Genomic DNA, 20,709 nt, shown 5'->3' with positions numbered 1-20,709 from the left:
TGAGTAAAATCATAGGTCTTTCTCTAATTTATTTCACTTACTGTAATAGACTCTAGTTCCATATATGTTGTTGCAAATGGCAAGATTTCATTTTTTTGATAGCTGAGTAATATTCTGTTGTGTATATATACCACATATTTTTTATCCATCCACCAGTCACTGGACATGTGGACTCTTTCCATAACTTGGCTACTGTTGGTAGTGCTGCTATAAACATTGGGGTGCATGTGCCCCTTCAAAGTGGCATTTTTGTATCCTTTGGATAAATTCCTAGTAGTTCAATTGCTTGCGTTGTATGGTAGTTCTATCTTTAACTTTCTGAGGAAATGCCATACTGTTTTCCAGAGTAGCTAAACCAGTTTTCATTCCCACAAACAGTGCAAAAGTGTTCCCCTTTCCCTGCCTCTTCCCCAACATCTATTGTTTCCTGAGTTGTTTAGCCATTCTGACAAGTGTATTTCATTGATGATAAGTGATGTTGAGCATCTTTGCATGTGTCTGTTAGCCATCTGGATGCCTTCTTTGGAAAAGTGTCATCATGTCTTTTACCCATTTCTTCACTGGATTATTTATTTTTTTGGGTGTTGAGTTTGATAAGTTCTGTATAGATTTTGGATACTAACCCTTTATCTGATATGTCATTTGCAAATCTCTTCTCCCATTCCATCAGTTGTATTTTAGTTTTATTGATTGTTTCCTTCAATGTGTAGAAGCCTTTAATTGATGAGGTCCCAGTAGTTCATGTTTGCTTTTGTTTCCCTGGATTCAGAAAACACGTCAAATAAGTTGCTGTGGCCAAAGTCAAAGAGATTGTTGCTTGTTTTCTCCTCTAGGATTTTGATGGTTTCCTGTCTTACATATAGGTCTTTCATTCATTTTGAGTTTAACTTTGTGTATGGTATAAGAAAGTGGTCCAGTTTCATTCTTCTGCAATTTGCTGTCCAGCTTTCCCAACACCATTTGTTGAAGTATATGGCTATCTTTTTTAATTGATTTCTAACATAATTCTGCTGTGTTCAACAAGACAAAAAAGAGTTCAATCATCTGAATTTTTGAAATTTGTTTAATGGCTTTGCATGTGTCAATTTTGGTAAATGTTCCATGTGTGTTTGGATCTTTATTTGGACTTACAAGTTACTACCAGGACAAAGTAGCCTACATCAAAATTAATCCTCTTCGTGCCAAACACAACTATGAAAGCTAGACAAACTATATAACTGAACCATTTAAAGGCACTGGAAAGCAACCAAAGTAGGCAAGATTTTAAGGAACTACAATTCTTGAGGAAAGAGAAGGACAACATGAGATCACATTCACCCTAGAATTTTTCCCTGAAGACATTTCAAATTCACAGTACAGGGGAAGTGAGTCCTAGCAGAAACCAGCAGTCCTGTCTGGCTGAAACAGATAATGGAATTCAGTGAGTCTAAAACAACTGAGACCTTAAGGGCAAAAATCTTAGAGAGGGAGGAACTGCAAGAAAATGAGCCCAAAAAACCTGCATTTAATCTTCCCTTTAGAAGTCTGACAGCTACTAAGCTTTGCATATACAAGGCAAGGCTCCAAGACACCCAGCAAAAAGCAGCAGCTGGGATGCTAATGAGCTAAGCAGATATTATAGCAACTGTGGAGTGCTGAGGAATTCGGGAATGTAGTAGCTTGGCAAACACCCCAGATTTTCAGGTAAGACCCCAAAAGGAATAAGGACAAAACTGAAACACATCAACTTTAATAAAACCTCAAACCAAACCTTAAAGGATTATGGTGAACTGCTTATACTCTATCTTCTTGCCAGAAGAAAAAAACAACAGTATTTTTGAAAGGAGCCTCTATAATTTTAAATATACCATGTTAAACATTCACTTAAATATTATGAGGAATCAAAACAAGGGTCAAATGACTGAAAACTCCCCCAAAATATTTTTAAGGTAACATAGCCACAGGTAGTTCAGATATTTTACTTTTCAGACTCAGACTTTTCAGAATACCTATTATTAATATATTTAAGAAAATATGGGTTAGACACACAGAACAGAGGATCGGTAAAATGTTTCTACATTGATGCATCAAAAGGAAATAAAATGGAAAAGAATAGCATTATTTGTTAGACATATCAATTATATCAAGTTCATTAATCATATTGTTTAGATATTGTATATCTTGATTGATTTTTGTCTTCTTGTACTATCAGTCATTGAGACAGTTGTGTTAAAACTCCCAAGTATGAGTCTAGATTCTTCCATTTTTCTTTCAATTCTGTCAGTTTTGCTTTATATGTTTTAAAGATATGTTACATATAAATTTAGAATTATTTTCCCATTCTGTTAAAATAATCTTTTAATAATGAAAAAAGATTTCTCTTTAAAATGTTTCTTGGCTACTGTATACATTTTGTCTGATACTAAAGCAATGTCACCTTTGATCTGAATGTGATATTCATAGACTATCTTTTCCCCCTTTTTCTTCTGACTTTTCTATCTTCATACTGAAAGTATATCCCTTTAAGCGGATACAGTTGGGCTTTATGTTTAATGCAATTGTAATCTTTGTTCTTAAATTTTAATATTTAGACCATTTACCTTTAATGTAAGAATGGGTATATTTGCATTTACTTCTATCACATTATAATTTGGTTTTCATTTGTTTCATCTGTTTTATGATTTTTTTTTCCTTTCTTGGCCTCTTTTGCATTAATCACAATGGTTTTATTAGTTGAATATTCCTTTACTCTTCTCTGTGGTTTTCTTGAATTCACAAATACATCCTTGACTTATAGTATCTAACACAAGTTAGTATTTTTGTAACTTCAAAGACAATGCCAGGACCCTAGAAAATATAATCTCCATTTATTCTTCTCTTGTCTCTTGGACTATTGTCAGAAAGTCTCATCTCATATGTATTTCAAGCTTCTTAAGACATTATGTTTCACACAGTCAATACTAAATATTTAATGTACTCCACATGTTTACTCTTCTGGTGTTCTTCATTCCTTCATGCATTTCTGGGTCTGAATTTGGAATCTTTTTGCTTCAACCTACAAAAATGTCTGTAGTACTTCTTTTAGTATAATTCTACTGATTACAAATTCTCTCAATTTTTATTTGTCTTGAATTGTCTTTTCTCACCTTTACTTTTTTTGCTGGATACAGAATTCTTTCTTGTCAGTTATTTTCTTTCAGCACCTGAAAGATGTCATTCCATGGTCATCTGGCTTCCATTAGGTATCAACTTACTCTTGCTCCTTCGAAAATAGAGTTAACCTTTGGACAACATTAGTTTAAACTGTGTGGGTCTGCTTATACAAGGATTTCTTTTGAAAAATACAGTATAGTACTATGAGTTAATCTGTTCTTATGATCCTAATAACATTCCTTTTTGTAGCTTACTTTATTAGAAGAATACAGTATATAACACATATACAAAATATGTGTTCATTGACTAGTTATGTTTTAAAGCTTCTAGTCAGCAACAGGCTATGCATAGTTACGTCCTGGGGAAGACAAAGGTTATACATGGATTTTCAAGGGTAGTTCAAGGGTCAACTATAGTCTCTCTCACGCGCTGGCTTTTTTTCTTTTCCTTTTTTCTTTTTCTTTTTTTTGGCTCTACTTGTAAAGATTTTCTCTTTCTTTGATTTTTAGTATTTTTACTATATTACACCTAATGAGATTTGTTTTCTGTTTTTTCTGCTTGGAGTTCACAGTGCTTCTTAAATATGAGACTTGATGTCTTTCAACAGTTTGGAGAAATTCTTAGGGTTTATCTTTTCAAACGTTACCTTTGCACCATGCACTCTATCCCTTCATAGACTCGATTTACAGTAGTGCCTCTTATGTGCCTCTATGAACTTTCCTATTTCGTTTTGCTACATTATTTAGCCTCAATATTTTCTACTACACTCTGAATTAATTCAACCCCAACTCTCTTAAATTTTAAATATCTTATTGATGTGTGCAAATACATCAGATGTTTTAAGAATTTCATTTGTCTTCCTGGATTCCTCTCTTCCAGAGAACTGGGACCATCACAAATCCGGATTGGTTGCTCCCTACAACTGGTACACAGCTATCACAGTGGCATCAGCACCATAGAGTATTACTTTGGCCTCTCTTCAGGGCTGGCTCCCTCCAGCACTGATTTGGTCCATGGAGGTAAAAAAAAATTTTTTTTTGAGATCTTGCATGAAGGAAAATATCTTTGGCCTACTTTCACATTTAACAGATAATTTGAACACAGTATTTTAGATTAGAAATCATTTTCCTTCAGGGGCGCCTGGGTGGCTCAGTAATTTGAGCATCTGACTCTTGATTTTGGCTCAGGTCATGATCTCAAGGTTTCTGGGATTGCGCCCTGCATCGGGCTCTGTGCTCACAGCATGGGGCCTGCTTGGGATTCTTTCTCTCCCTCTGTCTCTCTCTGCTCCCCCCCTGCTTGTGCTCTCTCTCTAAAAATAAATACATTAAAAAAATAGAAATCATTTTCCTTCATAATTTTGAAGACATTGTTCAATTTTCTTGTGGTTTCTAGTGATAGTTTAGCAGAAGCAATTATACTTCTACATAATTATACTATAAGAAGAAACATATCCTTCTGTTAAAGTAAATTTCCTTTAATAATTTCCTTTCTTTCTCTCTTTTTCTAAAACTCCTGTTATTCAAATATTGGATATTCCCATTATCTATTTTTATATAAGAAGCCCAAAACCTAGGATCTTAAAACACTAACCATATAACTTTTGAGTCAGAAATCTGAGGAGTGTTCAGTGGAGGGAGGTCTCCTCTCATCTCCACATGATGTCAGCTAGAGTGGTTCAAATATGGCCAGAATGTTCATGATGGCTTCACCAACATGCCTAAATTAAAGTCTTGGTACCATGTGTTGGCTGAGATAGCTACTTCTCCTTCTCATCACCTCTTCCTCTTCACATAGTCTCTCATTATTCAACGGCCTATCCTGGGCTTCCTTACATGGCAGCTGGCTTCCACAGGAGAAAATGATAATGGTAAGCGCAAGGCCTTGTACAGGCTAGGCTGGGAACTTAACCAATCACTTCAGTCACATTCTATTAATCATATGAAGTCACAGGACAAACTTAAGATTCAAGGGGAGGGGAAACAGACTCTACCACTTGACAGTGGGAGTGGCATGTATGCATAGGAATGGGAGAAATTGCTGGCACCCATATTTGCAGACAATCTACTGTAGTCCACAATCTGACTTCAGATTTCCAAAGTCTTGTGAGACTACCAGACACTCATCCAATTACATGTCAACGTCAAGACCAATTATCTCATTATCTACACTGGTTCTGCATTTGTTCCTCAGGTGTGTTTTCTCTTGATCTGCAAACCTGGTAGTTCAGTGGGAGAGAGAAGAAGGCTTGAAGTAGATGCAAGGATGAGGCACATCTAAACACTATCTTTACAGTCTTTCACTTAATCTCCTTGTTATCAATACAGCACTCCCAACTTTTGTATCTGCCTGGTATCCCTCAGTAAGATACATCTCTTTTACGTTCTATACAGAAATAACCTCCAATGTTCTGCTGGGGTGAGGGAAATACAGTAATCCTACTACTCATAGCTGAAGGCAAGTGGGGAGAATTTGGGATGATTAACATATAATCCCTACCTTTACCCTCACTTCCAGAGATACCTGCTCTGGAATTTCCTACTCGTTTGGGAGTTCTCTGAAGCAAACTGGATTGCATTACAGTTTTGCCCACTCACTGGGTCCAGGATTCACCTAATTCACTCAAATGTCACCACTAACATTTGAAACTAGAATATGTCTTTCTACTTTCTAACTTCCAAAAAAGTGTTCATTAACTCTTCTCCTATCTATTCTCCCTTAAGTCTTATTTTTAAATTCGTTTAGGGTTGCCTAGGTGGCTCAGTTGGTTATGCATCTGACTTCAGTTCAGGTCATGATCTCATGGTTCATGAGTTCAAGCCCCACGTCAGTCTCTATGCTGACAGCTCATAGCCTGAAGCCTGCTTCCAATTCTGTCTCTCTCCTTCTGCCCCACTCTCGCTTGAGTTCTCTCTCTCTTTCAAAAATAAATAAACATTAAATCTTTCTGTATCATTTTAGTTGAGGTTAGGGAAAGAAAAAAGTAAATGTATGTGCTCTATCACCTTTAACAAAAATCATTTTTATAAGCTATCATTGCAAATTTCAATACTATAAGCTACTGCTACTATAAATTACTTAAGGGAGGGAGTCAAGATGGCAGAACAGCGTGGAAGTTTTTTGTGTGTCTCGCATACATGAAATACAGCCAGACCAACGTTAAACCATCGTATACACCTACAAAACTGATCTGAGGATTAACACAACAATCTGCACAACCTGAACCACAGAATTCAGCAGGTACTCAGAGAGGAGAGGTGAACGTGGGGAGAGAGAAGCCGTGGAGGGCAGGGAGGTGCTTTTGCGTGCAGAGAGAGGACGGAGATGGTGGGGAGAATATGGGAAAAGCACCCTCCCCAAAAGCACCTGGAGAGAAAGTGGAAAATTGGAAACAGGCGCAGGGACTGAACTAAAAAGGGAGAAAGGAGAAAGGAAAGGGTTTAAATTCCATTAAGACTGTAAACAGGGGAGTGCAGAGACTGCAACTCCACAGCTCGATACCTGGTGGTGCTCTGGTGGGAAGGGTGAATCCCCAGGAGCAGAGTGGGGTGAGGGAGGCTCTTGGGCCACACAGGGAGAAGCAGTTCCACTGCTGGAAGGACATTTGGTAGAAGCTGTAAGGCAACCTGGGCCCAGCAGACTGCAGAGAATGGCCACATTTGCTGGCACTGGAATAAGGTCGTTAAGGGTGAAGCCTGGTGCCAGATGTGTGTTGTGATTTTCCATAACCCCTGAAAAGTTGCTGCTACACTATCTTGCGAACTTATTCTGGGGCAGGCTAGCACCTGGCCGCAATCTCTGGGCCTCAGCAGCAGCACAGTACCCACAAACTTTCCTGGGTACAGCTAGCATTCGGCCATTGCTCGGTGAGACCCTCCTACAGAGGGGAACGAGTCAAAGCTGCAGTCCCTCAGAAGTAAGGGGCTGGGGAAAACAGCGGTAACTGAAACAAAACTCAGGGAAGAGGTACTACCTGGGGCTTGGTAACAGTGTAAAAGAGGGGAGTAGCTAAAAGCTGAAGACAAAGGACAGGTGCACAATTGCTGACTGGAGAGAACAGAGTTCTGACACTAAAGACTGGGTACCTGGGTGACACAATTTTCACCACTCCCACACATGGGCATATGCACCTACAAGTGCCACAACAATCCACCCCAGCAGGCTACCAGCGCCACCTAGTGGAGAACAGAGCCGTTTCACTAACCCCGCTCAACTGGGCCAAACTTGCTCATCAAGAACAGAAGTCTCACCGCCTGCTTAGTTTATGGACTATAAAGAGATTCAGAATCTAACTTCTAGGGGAAAAACAAAGTAATTTCAGTCATATTTCAATCTGTTAGCAGGTCCATCTATTCAATTTTCTTTCTTTTTTACATTTCTTTATTTTTCTTGAGAAAAAGAAAAAATTCATTTTTATTTTCAATTGTTATTAAAAATATTTTTTCAATTTTTCTACTATATTTTTTACTTTTGTGTAAGTTTTTTGAAATTGTATTTTACTTGCATCATTTTATTTTAGTCTACTTCAATGTTTTCCTTTTTTCAAATTTTCAAACAATTTCCTTTTTTTCTTTTCATTTCTATTCTTTTTCTTGAATATAGAAACAGAAAAAATTCATCTTTATTTTTAATTTTTATTGAAAATATTTTTAATTTTTTCCTACTGTATTTTTTACTTTTGTGTAAATTTTTTCAAATTCTGGTTTACTTCCATCATTTCATTTTAGTCTGCTTCAGTGTATTCATTTTGTCAAATTTTCAAACGATTTCCTTTTTTCTTCTTCTTTCCCCTTTTTTCTCTAATCTATGAAGCCACTTTCAACACCCAGACCAAAACACACGTAGAATGTAGCATCATTTAATCAATTTTTTGTGTGTCTGTGTTTTTAATTTTTGAATTTTAATATTCTTTCATTTTAATTTTTTTTATTTTAATTTTTTCTACCTCATTATTAATTCCTTTTCTCCCTTCAATGACGAAACAAAGGAATTCACTCCAAAAGAAAGAGCACGAAGAAACGACAGCCAGGGACTTAACCGACACATATACAAGCAAGATGTCTGAACCAGAATTTAGAATCACAATAGTAAGAATACTAGCTGGAGTCGAAAATAGATTAGAATCCCTTTCTGCAGAGATAAAGGAAGTAAAAACTAGTCAGGATGAAATAAAAAATGCTATAACTGAGCTGCAATCACGAATGGATGCTGCAGCAGCAAGGATGGATGAGGCAGAACAGAGAATCAGCAATACAGAGGACAAACTTATGGAGAATAACCAAGCAGAAAAAAGGAGGGAGATTAAGGCAAAACAGCATGATTTAAGAATTAGAGATATCAGTGACTCATTAAAAAGGAACAACCTCAGAATCAGAGGTGCCAGAAGAGGAAGAGAGAGAAATAGGGGTAGAAGGTTTATGTGAGCAAATCAGAGCAGAAAACTTTCCTAACCTGGGGAAAGACACAGATATCAAAATCCAAGAAGCACAGAAGACTCCCATTAGATTCAACAAAAACCGACCATCAACAAGGCATATCATAGTCAAATTCACAAAATACTCAGGCAAGGAGAGAATCATCAAAGCAGCAAGGGAAAAAAAGTCCCTAACCTACAAGGGAAGACAGATCAGGTTTGCAGCAGACCTATCCACAGAAACTTGGCAAGCCAGATAGGAGTGGCAGGATATATTCAATGTGCTGAATCAGAAAAATATGCAGCCAAGAATTCTTTATCCAGCAAGGCTGTCATTCAAAATAGGAGAGATAAAAAGTTCCCCAGAAAAACAAAAATTTAAGGAGTTTGTGATCACTAAACCAGCCCTGCCAGAAATGTTAAGGGGGACTCTCTGTGGGGAGAAAAGATTAAAAAAAAATTATATATATATACATATATATATACACACACATATATACATATATATGTATATATATACATATGCATATATGTATATATGTATAAACATATATATGTATATATATACACATTTATATGTACATATGTATATATGTATATACATATATATACACATATATATGTATATATGTATATACATATATATACACACCTATACGTGTATATATATGTGTGTGTGTGTATATATATATACACACATATATATATACATATATATATAATACCAAAAGCAACAAAGATTAGAAAGGACCAGAGAACACCACCAGAAACTCCAACTCTACAAGCCACATAATGGCAATAAATTCATATCTCTCATTACTCACTCTAAACGTCAATGGACTCAATGCTCCAAACAAAAGACATAGGGTAACGGATAACAAAACAAGACCCATCTATATGCTGTTTACAAGACACCCACTTTAGACCTAAAGACACGTTCATATTGAAAGTAAGGGGATGGAGAACCATCTATCATGCTAATGGTCAACAAAAGAAAGCTGGAGTAGCCACACTTACATCAGACAATCTAGACTTTAAAATAAAGACTGTATCAAGAGATTAAGAGGGGCATTATATCATAATTAAGGGGTCTATCCACCAAGAAGACCTAACAATTCTAAACATGCGCCAAATTCTAAACAAGCACCCAAATATATAAATCAATTAATCACAAACATAAACTCAATGATAGTAATACCATAATAGTAGGAGGCTTTAACACCCGACTCACAGCAATGGACAGATCATCTAATCAAAAAATCAACAAGAAAACAATGGGTTTGAATGACACACTGGACCAGGTGGACTTAACAGATATATTTAGAACATTTCATCCTAAAGCAGCAGAATATACGTTCTTCTCCAGTGCACATGGAACATTCTCCAGAATAGACCACATCCTGGGACACAAATCAGCCCCCAGCAAGTACAAAAAGATTGAGATCATACCGTGCATATGTTCAGACCACAATGCTATGAACCTCGAAATCAACCACAAGAAAAAACTTGGAAAGGTAACAAATACTTGGAGACTGAAGAACATCCTACTAAAGAATGAATGGGCTAACAAAGAAGTTAAAGAGGAAATTTAAAAGTATATGGAAACCAATGAAAATGCTAACACCACAACCCAAAACCTCTGGGACGCAGCAAAGGCAGTCATAAGAGGAAAGGATATAGCAATCCAGGTCTTCCTAAAGAAGGAAGAAAGATCTCAGATACACAACCTAACCTTACACCTTAAAGAGCTGGAAAAAGAACAGCAAATAAAACCCAAAACCACCAGAAGACAAGAAATAATAAAGATTAGAGCAGAAATTAATGCTATCGAAACCGAAAAAACAGAACAGATCAATGAAACCAGAAGCTGGTTCTTTGAAAGAATTAACAAAACTGATAAACCACTAGTCAGTTTGATCAAAAAGAAAAAGGAAAGGACCCAAATAAATAAAATTAAGAATGAAAGAGGAGAGACCACAACACAGCAGAAATAAAAATAAGAGAATATTATGAGAAATTATATGCCAATAAAGTGGGCAATCTGGAAGAAATGGACAAATTCCTAGAAACATACACACTACCAAAACTAAAACAGGAAGAAATAGAAAATTTGGATAGTCCTATAACCAGTAAGGAAATCAAATCAATAATCAAAAATCTCCCAAAAAACAAGAGACCAGAGGCAGATGGCTTTCCAGGGGAATTCTACCAAACATTTAATGAAGAATTAACACCTATTCTCTTGAAGCTGTTCCAAAAAACAGAAATGGAAGGAAAACTTCCAAACTCTATGAAGCCAGCATTACCTTGATTCCAAAACCAGAGACCCCACTAAAAAGAACTACAGAACAATTTCCCTGATGAACATGGATGCAAAAATCCTCAACAAGATATTAACCAAGTGGATCCAACAATACATCAAAAAAATTATTCACCACGACCAAATGGGATTTATACCCGGGATGCAGGGCTGCTTCAATATCCGCAAAACAATTAACATGATTCGTCACATCAATAAAAGAAAGGACAAGAACCATATGATCCTCTCAAGAGATGCATAGAAAACATTTGACAAAATACAGCATCCTTTCTTGATAAAAACCCTCAAGAAAGTAGGGATAGAAGGATCATACCTCGAGATCATAAAAGCCACATATGAACAACCCAACACTAATATCATCCTCAATGGGGAAAAACTGAGAGCTTTCCCCCTAAGGTCAGGAACAAGACAGGGATGTCCACTCTCGCCACTGTTATTCAACATAGTATTGGAAGCCTTAGCCTCTGTAAGCAGACAACACAAAGAAATAAAAGGCATCCAAATCGGCCAGGAGGAGGTCAAACATTTGCTCTTCGCAGATGACATGATACTCTATATAGAAAATCCTGAAGATTCCACACACACAAAAAAAAAAAAAACCCTGCTAGAACTGATTCATGAATTCAGTAAAGTTGCAGGATATAAAATCAATGCACAGAAATCAGTTGCATTCCCATATACCAACAATAAAGTGACAGAAAGAGACATCAGGGAATTGATCCCATTTACAGTTGCACCAAAAACCATAAAATACCTAGGAATAAATCTAACCAAAGAGGTGAAAAATCTACACACTGAAAACTATACAAAGCTTATGAAAGAAATTGGGAAGACACAAAAAAATGGAAAAAGATTCCATGCTCCTGGATAGGAAGAACAAATATTGTTAAAATGTCAATACTACCCAAAGCAATCTACATATTCAACACAATCCCTATCAAAATAACACCAGCATTCTTCACAGAGCTAGAACAAATAATCCTAAAATTTTTATGGAACCAGAAAAGACCCCAAATAGCCAAAACAATCTTGAAAAAGAAAACCAAAGCAGCAGGCATCACAAACCCAGACTTCAAGCTATGTTACAAAGCTGTAATCATTAAGACAGTATGGTACTGGCACAAGAACAGACACTCAGATCAATGGAACAGAAGAGAGAACCCAGAAATGGACCCACAAACGTATAGCCAACTAGTCTTTGACAAAGCAGGAAAGAATATTCAATGGAATAAAGACAGTCTCTTCAGCAACTGGTGCTGGGAAAACTGGATAGCGACATGCAGAAGAATGAACCTGGACCACTTTCTTACACCATACACAAAAATAAACTCAAAATGAACGAAAGACCTAAATGTAAGACAGGAAGCCATCAAAATCCTTGAGGAGGAAGCAGGCAAAAACCTCTTTGATCTTGCCCGCAGCAACTTCTTACTCAACACATCTCCAGTGGCAAGGGAAACAAAAGCAAAAATGAACTACTGGGACCTCATCAAAATAAAAAGCTTCTGCACAGCAAAGGAAGCAATCAGCAAAACCAAAAGGCAACCAACAGAATGGGAGAAGATAGCTTCAAATGACATATCAGATAAAGGGTTAGTATCCAAAATCTATAAAGAGCTTATCAAACTCAACACTCAAAAAACAAATAATCCAGTGAAGAAATGGGCAAAAGATGTGAATAGACACTTCTCCAAAGAAGACATCCAGATGGCCAACTGACACATGAAAAAATGCTCAACATCACTCATCATAAGGGAAATACAAATCTAAACCACAATAAGATACCACCTCACACCTGTCAGAATGGCTCACATTAACAACTCAGGTAACAACAGATGTTGGTGAGGATGCGGAGAAAAGAGGATCTCTTTTGCATTGTTGGTGGGAATGCAAGCTGGTGCAGCCACTCTGGAAAACAATATGGAGGTTCCTCAAAAAACTAAAAATAGAACTACCCTATGACCCAGCAATTGCACGACTAGGCATTTATCCAAGGGATATAGGTGTGCTGTTTCAAAGAGACACATGCACCCCCAAGTTTATAGCAGCACTATCAACAATAGCCAAAGTATGGAAAGAGCCCAAATGTTCATCGATGGATGAATGGACAAAGAAGATGTGGTGTATATATATTCAATGGAATATTACTCGGCAATCAAAAAGAACGAAATCTTGCCATTTGCAGTTACGTGGATGGAACTGGAGGGTATTATGCTAAGTGAAATTAGGGAAAGACAAAAATCATGACTTCATTCATATGAGGACTTTAAGAGACAAAACAGATGAACATAAGGGAAGGGAAACAAAAATGATATAAAAACAGGGAGAGGGACAAAACATGAGACTCATAAATATGGAGAATAAACAGAAGGTTACTGGAGGGGTTGTGGGAGGGGGGATAGGCTAAATGGGCAAGGGGCATTAAGGAATCTACTCCTGAAATCATTGTTGCACTACATGCTAACTAATTTGGATGTAAATTTAAAAAAATAAAATTATTCTGATGAGAAAAATAAAATAAAATAAAATAACCAAAAAAAAAATAATTCTCAAATCTCAGTAAGAAAAAGACAACCCATTAAAAAACAGTGACTTGCACAGATGTTTCATCAAATAAGACATTTAAAATGGTAAACACATGAAAAGAAAAAAAATTATATGCACCATAATTCACTTTCATAAAAGTGCATCAAAACCCCAAACCCCAAGACTAAAGTAGTCAAAAACAAAATTTGCTTATATATGAACATGGATACTTTAAGCCTAGTTATAATCAAGATCTTTCATTTCATCCCAACCAAATGAGTCACACTTATATTTATGAGAGTAATCTGAGAGTAATGCTTTAAACAAAACCATCATATATGCCAATATCATGATTCTTTTAAGATATTTTTCCAATTATGATGCAACACGTTTTTCTCAGACTCTTTCACAATACAAAAACTAAACTTGATGATCCCACATTTTCCTACTTTCTCCTAGAAGAAAGAACTCATGACTACTCTCAATTTTCTACTACTACTACTACCATTACTACTATTCAGTCTGTATAGAGAAACCAAAGGCAACATAATGGGTAAGAGTAAGAAGTATTATTTGAAATAGGTCAATACACCTTACTGAGACAAAAATGGAAAAAAGAATATCCATAATGCAAAGGTGGCAATGCCTTTGCTATGTCCAATAAAACATTTCTTTCTGAACCAAGAAGCTCCAAAGGGATCTTTCACTAAAGAAAGGAGAAAGCAGTATTCTGAAGTTACTCCTTAACTTATAACACAAATTCACGATTACTTAGTATTATTCTAAAATCCAAGCCTCTATAGATATAAAAAACTTCACTCGAGGTCGGGGGAGGGGCAGCCCAGGCACAAGTATGTCCCTGGGCCCAATGGCCTCATGGCTGCCCTGAAGTAGCAGATAGAGTGGGAGGACCCGGTGGAGCCCTTGGCAACAGCCTGGTAGACATAGACCTAGGGCACCTGCCTTGCCAAGGGGTTGGCTGGAAAAGTCCACCACCCTGAGCCTCTGGCCCGTGTGCCTAAGGTTGACAGCATGGCCTAGAGATTGCCCACTGGCTCCTCTCTTCTCCCCTCAGCCTCTCCACACACCCGGGGTTAAAGGCAGTCAAGACAAGGCTCCAAGAGCAATGGTTTGATCTCCCACTCCTAGTGATGAATTCATCTCAGTAGTTTTAGAACAGGCCTTCCTTATGGTTTGTACTTAAAGGTTAAGGACAGTTAAAGAGAGAAATTACAGCTCACCTACTGTCAGCTTGACAGCATAATTTTTAGAAATCACAAATGAACCATGGGTTATTTCTTAAGATTGGGCCCTGAAAAACCACTTGGATGCTGTATAGCCATGTGCACACCTGAACATGAAAATGATCTTCTTCCATTTCAAGGAGATCTCCCTCTTCAACTAAATCAACAGAAGTGGCTTGAAGGAGCAGAAGGGACCCCCTATCTGACCAAACTCAGCCAAACTGAATCTTTTTCAGACAGGAGTAAAGCAGTACAAGGGTGGCCTGATCACCACTTTCTGCTCACTCTACCATTGAGCAGCTCCTTCCAGGACTGCCACCTATATGCAGGTTATGCCCTGCATAAGAGCACCAGGCTGAGACAGTGAGAGCTGAAATCCTGCCAGGCTCTACTCACCAAGCCAAGTTTATGGGTGTATGACTGTATCCACTCAGACTCCCTTTTCTAAACTGTACCAAGGCATCCTGTATGGGCTAGGGGCAGTTCTGACCATTCCACTACCATATCCAAGTCCTACCCAGGATTATATTCCTTACCTCAGATGGATTTAAGGTTCTGATGAACAGATTAGGTTTATTATACAGATGAAATATTTGACCAAAAATAAAATTAATTTCATAGGTAAAGCTCAAAATATTACTATTGATATAATTTATATGAGTGTATATATATAGTTATGTGGATATACATTTCTAAAATTTTTTTTTTCAACGTTTTATTTATTTTTGGGACAGAGAGAGACAGAGCATGAACGGGGGAGGGGCAGAGAGAGGGAGACACAGAATCGGAAACAGGCTCCAGGCTCTGAGCCATCAGCCCAGAGCCTGACGCGGGGCTCGAACTCACGGACCGCGAGCTCGTGACCTGGCTGAAGTCGGACGCTTAACCAACTGCGCCACCCAGGCGCCCCATGGATATACATTTCTATAGATCAGAAGTTTAGCACAACTTAGTAAATGTTTAAAATTAAAAAAAATTCATTCTTGATGTCTAAATAAAGAGGCTTTATGAAGGAAGATCTTTTTATTTACATTAAAGAACCAGTTTTTATTTTTTATGTTCTAAGTTCAGACTACTTTCAGTTAAAAGAGACAAGATAATGTTTGTGTTCCAAAAGAGATTCCAGTTAGATCTATTTCTCATTTTCATTACTTCTCTTTCTGAATAATAAGAATCTCAATCCCAGGGGCCCCTGGGTGGCTCAGTTGGTTAAGTGTCTGACTTTTGATCACGGCTCAGGTCACGATCTCCCGGTTAGTGAAATCGAGCCCTGAATCGGGTTCTCACTGATGGCACGAAGCCTGCTTGGGATTCTCTTTCTCCCTCTCTCTCTACTCCTTCCCCATGTGAGCGTACATGTATTCTCACTCTCTCTCTCTCAAAATAAATAAATAAAAACTTTAAAAGTAAACAGACATCTTACTCCCTAGTCCCCAGTCATCCCTCATGGTGCCTATCCTCCCCATTTTATCAACACTGATCTTCCCAAATCAAGCTTGACTCTAGTTTCTTCTTAAAATACCTTCCCATGACCTCTGCTTCTGCATTGTATACTCTAGGTTTTGTATGATAAAGTACAAATACCACTTTTGTCAAAGTCCATGAAGGAAATTCTTATGGGATAAACAGGTCCTTGGAATAACAGTCCTTACATTTATTTGTGCCCCTTAATTATTCTGATGGCATAGAAAACAAATGTGTAAGCAAAGATAAGAATATCATTTTTAGTACCAAAACAGTATTCAAATATTAATGAAATGAAGTAGTGACACAAAAAGAGTATACTGCCTAGGGAATGAACTAGTAGTCATTTTTTTTTTCTATTTAAGTCAGAAGAGTTATAAAGGATCTTACAAATGAATTAACAAAAGAATCACTCTCTTTTGGGGTGCCTGAGTGGCTCAGTCAGTTAAGTGTCCAACTTCAGCTCAGGTCATGATCTCATGGCTCGTAAGTGGGAGCTCCACATCAAGCTCTGTGCTGACAGCTCAGAGCCTGGAGCGTGCTTCGGATTCTGTGTCTCCCTCTCTCACTGCCCTTGCCCCACTCGCACTCAGTCTCTCTCTCTTTCCCTCAAAAATAAACATTAAAAAAAATTTTTTTTTAAAGAATCACTCTCCTTCAAGTTTACACAGAGCAAACCTGAGATTAGAATGATCTGCAAAAGATTATTTTATTATTTTAAGATTTCAAGGCAAATTAATATCACATAAATGATACAAAAGGTAAATATGCAATACTATTAGCACCAGTTTTAAATAAAATAAGTAAAATTCCATAGCCTTCCACCTGTCTACCACATAAAAAGGTTGATTCAATGTCACTTGCCATTTTTGCGGGAAGTCTTCTGCACTGTTATTGGTGGACAAGACTGGGCAGGTGATACATCTGAAGAAGCAGGGGAGCCTGTGTGATGAGCCTTTACCTTGTCAGCCCAACTGACACCTGTGGGAGCCAGACGGGGAGCAGCTACTGTGCCAGGTGAACCCCTATGGAGAAAATTCTGCATTATTAAATCAAGTATAAAAGTTAAAATTTTTTAAACTTTAAATACATACTTAATATTATTCTGATCTCTGTTTTATTTATTTCTGATTTTTGTTATTTCCTTCCTCTAGTAAATTTTGACTAAGTTTCTTCTTTTTCTAGTTCCTTGTGGTGTAATATTGCTTATTTCAACCTTTTCTCTTAACACAAACATTTGTAGCATAAATTTCGCTCTAACATCTGCTTTTGCTGCATCCCATAGTTTTGGAATATTGGATTTTCTTTTTCTTTTGAGACATATTTTGATTTGCCATTTGATTTATCATTTGGCCCATTGCTTGTGCAGTAGTGTGGTATTTAATATTTACATATTAAATATTTATATTATAAAAAATAAAAAATTTGAGAAAAAATTTAAAAAGTGAAAAAATATATATGATGAAATATTATGCAGTCAATAAAAAAGAAATGGAATACGCCTGATTTAAAAAAAAAGAACCTGAAATGTTTCCAAATAAAAAAGCAATGTAGGGGACACATGGGTACTCGTCAGTTAAGCATCCAACTCTTGATACCAGCTCAGGTCATGATCTTACAGTGGTGACATTGAGCCCTGCATTGGGCTCCACACTGAGCATGGAGCCTTAAGATTCTCTCCCTCCCTCTCTCTCTGTCCCTCCCCTACTTATGTACTCTCTTTCTCCCCTATATCTGAAGAAGAAAAAAAAAAAAATCACTGCAACATTTTACTCCCTACTGATTTGGCTATATAAATGTCACTATCACTATTTACGTGTCTATTTAAATAAATTTAACACATTTCAAAACTGTTTCTTTTTTTTTAATGTTTTTTTTTTGAGAGAGAAAGAGAGAGAGAGAGAGCACAAGCAGGGGAGGGGCAGAGAGAGAGAGGGAGAGAGAGAATCCCAAGCAGGCTCCAGGTTCCAAGCTATCAGCACAGACCCTGACTCAGGGCTCGAACTCACAAACCACTAGATCATTACCTGAGTGAAAGCCAGGCACTTAACTGACTGAGCCACCTAGGCACCCTAAAACTGCTTGACTTTTCCCCCAAAAAGTTAAAATTTTAAATATATGCTTAATATATTTAAATTTTAATTGTGTGTATGTGTGTGTGTGTATCCACATATACAGAGTACCATACAATAACAATTTAAGTCAAATATATTTAAAAATTTATGTGGGTCTAATACTTCATTAATTTAATATAATATATTGAATGGGAACAGGGATGATATAAAAGCTCTCATTAATTCAGTTTAAAAGAAAATTTCAGTTAAATGGGGACCTTTAAAAAATATACATATATAAGTTAAATATTTTATTTTGAAACTCTTATCTTTTAATAATATAAATGTACATTAATTTGTCAATATATTGACATAGAAGACATTATCAAAGAACATATTCAAAGTCCTGAAAGAAAAAGATTTTCAACCAAGAATTCTATGCACTACAAAACTATCCTTCTAAAACTAAAGGACAAATTAAGATAGTTTCAAAATAAAAACTGAGAAAAACTGCCCAACAAGACATACTAAAGGGGATCCTTCAGGCCAAAATGAAAGAAAAATAGACAGTAACCTGAATCCACATTAAGATATAAAGAGCATTAACAAAAGTAACTACATAGGTAATAAATACAAAAAAATATATAAATGTCTTATTTCTTTATAACTTTTCTTCTATTGATTTAAAATATAACTGCATAAAATAAAAATTATAAAACTGCACTGATGGGATTACAATGCATAAAGATGTAATTTCATGACAGTAACATAGCTTATGATATACATTTAGATCTTTTGTTATAAAGAAATTGCCAGTTCATGTTATGAATCATTTAGCATAAAATATGTTTATGAGTTTTAATTTTTGGATCCTATTTGAATATATTACATTTTATAAATTCTTCGAAAAGTTAAACTTTACTGGATTTTTTAAACTTTTGATTCAAACAATTTCAAACATACACAAACATATACATGGATTTTTTTAAGTGAAATATCAGTTGTATAATACTGTATTATTCACAGAAAATAATTTACTATAATGTAAGCCTTAGTAGGCTTTTTTTAGTTTGTCTCACCCAAAATTTAAACTTCTTCGAGCATTTGATGTTACACTTATTCTATCTGTTGATGGACTTGGAATCACATGACGTCCTGGAGACATCTTCTTTACTTCCCATGCCAAAGAAGTTGGTCTGTCAATTCAAGACATACAACAGATTAAATTAACAGAGAAAAAAGAAAAATTTTTCATCTTTTTTCTGGCTGTTACTGGGTGAAAACATAATCAGGTCACAATTTTTCCCTAGAGTACTGTTTACCGGCAAGTTACCGTATTACCAGGAAGGAACACAGATGACACATGGTCCAGGATTTTCCACCCACTGCAGCACAGTAACATCTAAAATGGGCTTTGGGGTTACAAAGATATGAGATACACTACTTAGGTTTTAAAAGTCTCCATATACCCAGCTAAAAACACATTAAAAAGACAATGATATTAATTGAGCCTACTTACACAACTAAACTGGTGTATGATGCCCTGGAAAACTAAGTGTGTAGAACAGAGATCAAGACAGAAAAACAGAATGAGAGGGTTAAATGAAGAATACACAGGAAAATATGAAGTCTCCTTTTTTCTACACGGGAGTGGGAACATAAACATTTCCTTGCTCTTTGCTGGGAAAGCTAACTTCTTCTTCACTGTTCCCCAAACCTTGACAGGATGGACAATTTTTACTAAAATGTTTTCCTAAGGCAGCATTTTCACTATCCCTAATGCCCTCAATGGGAACCTCCATAACTCCCAGAATCTCCTTCTCTCTTACTCTGCATTCAATCTAGTAGTTGCGATTTTCTTGTCACATTAAAAACTGACATTTGTTGTTAGAAAACAAGAAAATTCAGGTAAAAGATTATCCAAATAAAGTCTAAAGCTTTTGACAATTTACTGTCAAATCACCTTTCAGAAAGGTTCTAACAAATTATAACTCAGCCAGATAAAAAGTGTCCATTTCCCTTGAACCTTGTCAACAGTATCTTATTTTTTTTAATTTTTTTTTCCTGTTTGTATTTTATTTTTTATTTTTTATTTTTTTATATATGAATTTTTTTTTATTTATATATGAAATTTATTGTCAAATTGGTTTCCATACAACACCCAGTGCTCATCCCAAAAGGTGCCCTCCTCAATACCCATCACCCACCCTCTCCTCCCTCCCACCCCCCATCAACCCTCAGTTTGCTCTCAGTTCTCAACAGTCTCTTATGCTTTGGCTCTCTCCCACTCTAACCGCTTTATTTTTTTTTTCCTTCCCCTCCCCCATGGGTTCCTGTTAAGTTTCTCAGGATCCACATAAGAGTGAAACCATATGGTATCTCTCTTTCTCTGTATGGCTTATTTCACTTAGCATCACACTCTCCAGTTCCATCCACGTTGCTACAAAAGGCCATATGTCATTTTTTCTCATTGCCACGTAGTATTCCATAGTGTATATAAACCACAATGTCTTTATCCATTCATCAGTTGATGGACATTTAGGCTCTTTCCATAAT

General features: G+C 36.6%; 1 protein-coding gene across 1 annotated transcript in view; it reads right to left on the bottom strand.

Moving 5' to 3' along the window:
- The window catches only part of SCAPER (S-phase cyclin A associated protein in the ER), a 512,156-nt gene that overhangs the window by 418,064 nt on the left and 73,383 nt on the right, over window positions 1-20,709 (bottom strand). The window contains exons 5-6 of the mRNA XM_040492187.1: window positions 19,233-19,349; window positions 16,964-17,124 (exon numbers count right to left, since the gene is read on the bottom strand). Coding sequence (XP_040348121.1) covers window positions 16,964-17,124; window positions 19,233-19,349 — 278 coding nt within the window. The remainder of the gene's footprint in view (window positions 1-16,963; window positions 17,125-19,232; window positions 19,350-20,709) is intronic.

This window comes from Herpailurus yagouaroundi, unplaced genomic scaffold (assembly GCF_014898765.1).
Source record: "Herpailurus yagouaroundi ecotype Mexico unplaced genomic scaffold, PumYag 184, whole genome shotgun sequence".
Taxonomy (NCBI): Eukaryota; Metazoa; Chordata; class Mammalia; order Carnivora; family Felidae; genus Herpailurus; species Herpailurus yagouaroundi.
This window is presented reverse-complemented; position numbering and strand designations above follow the sequence as displayed.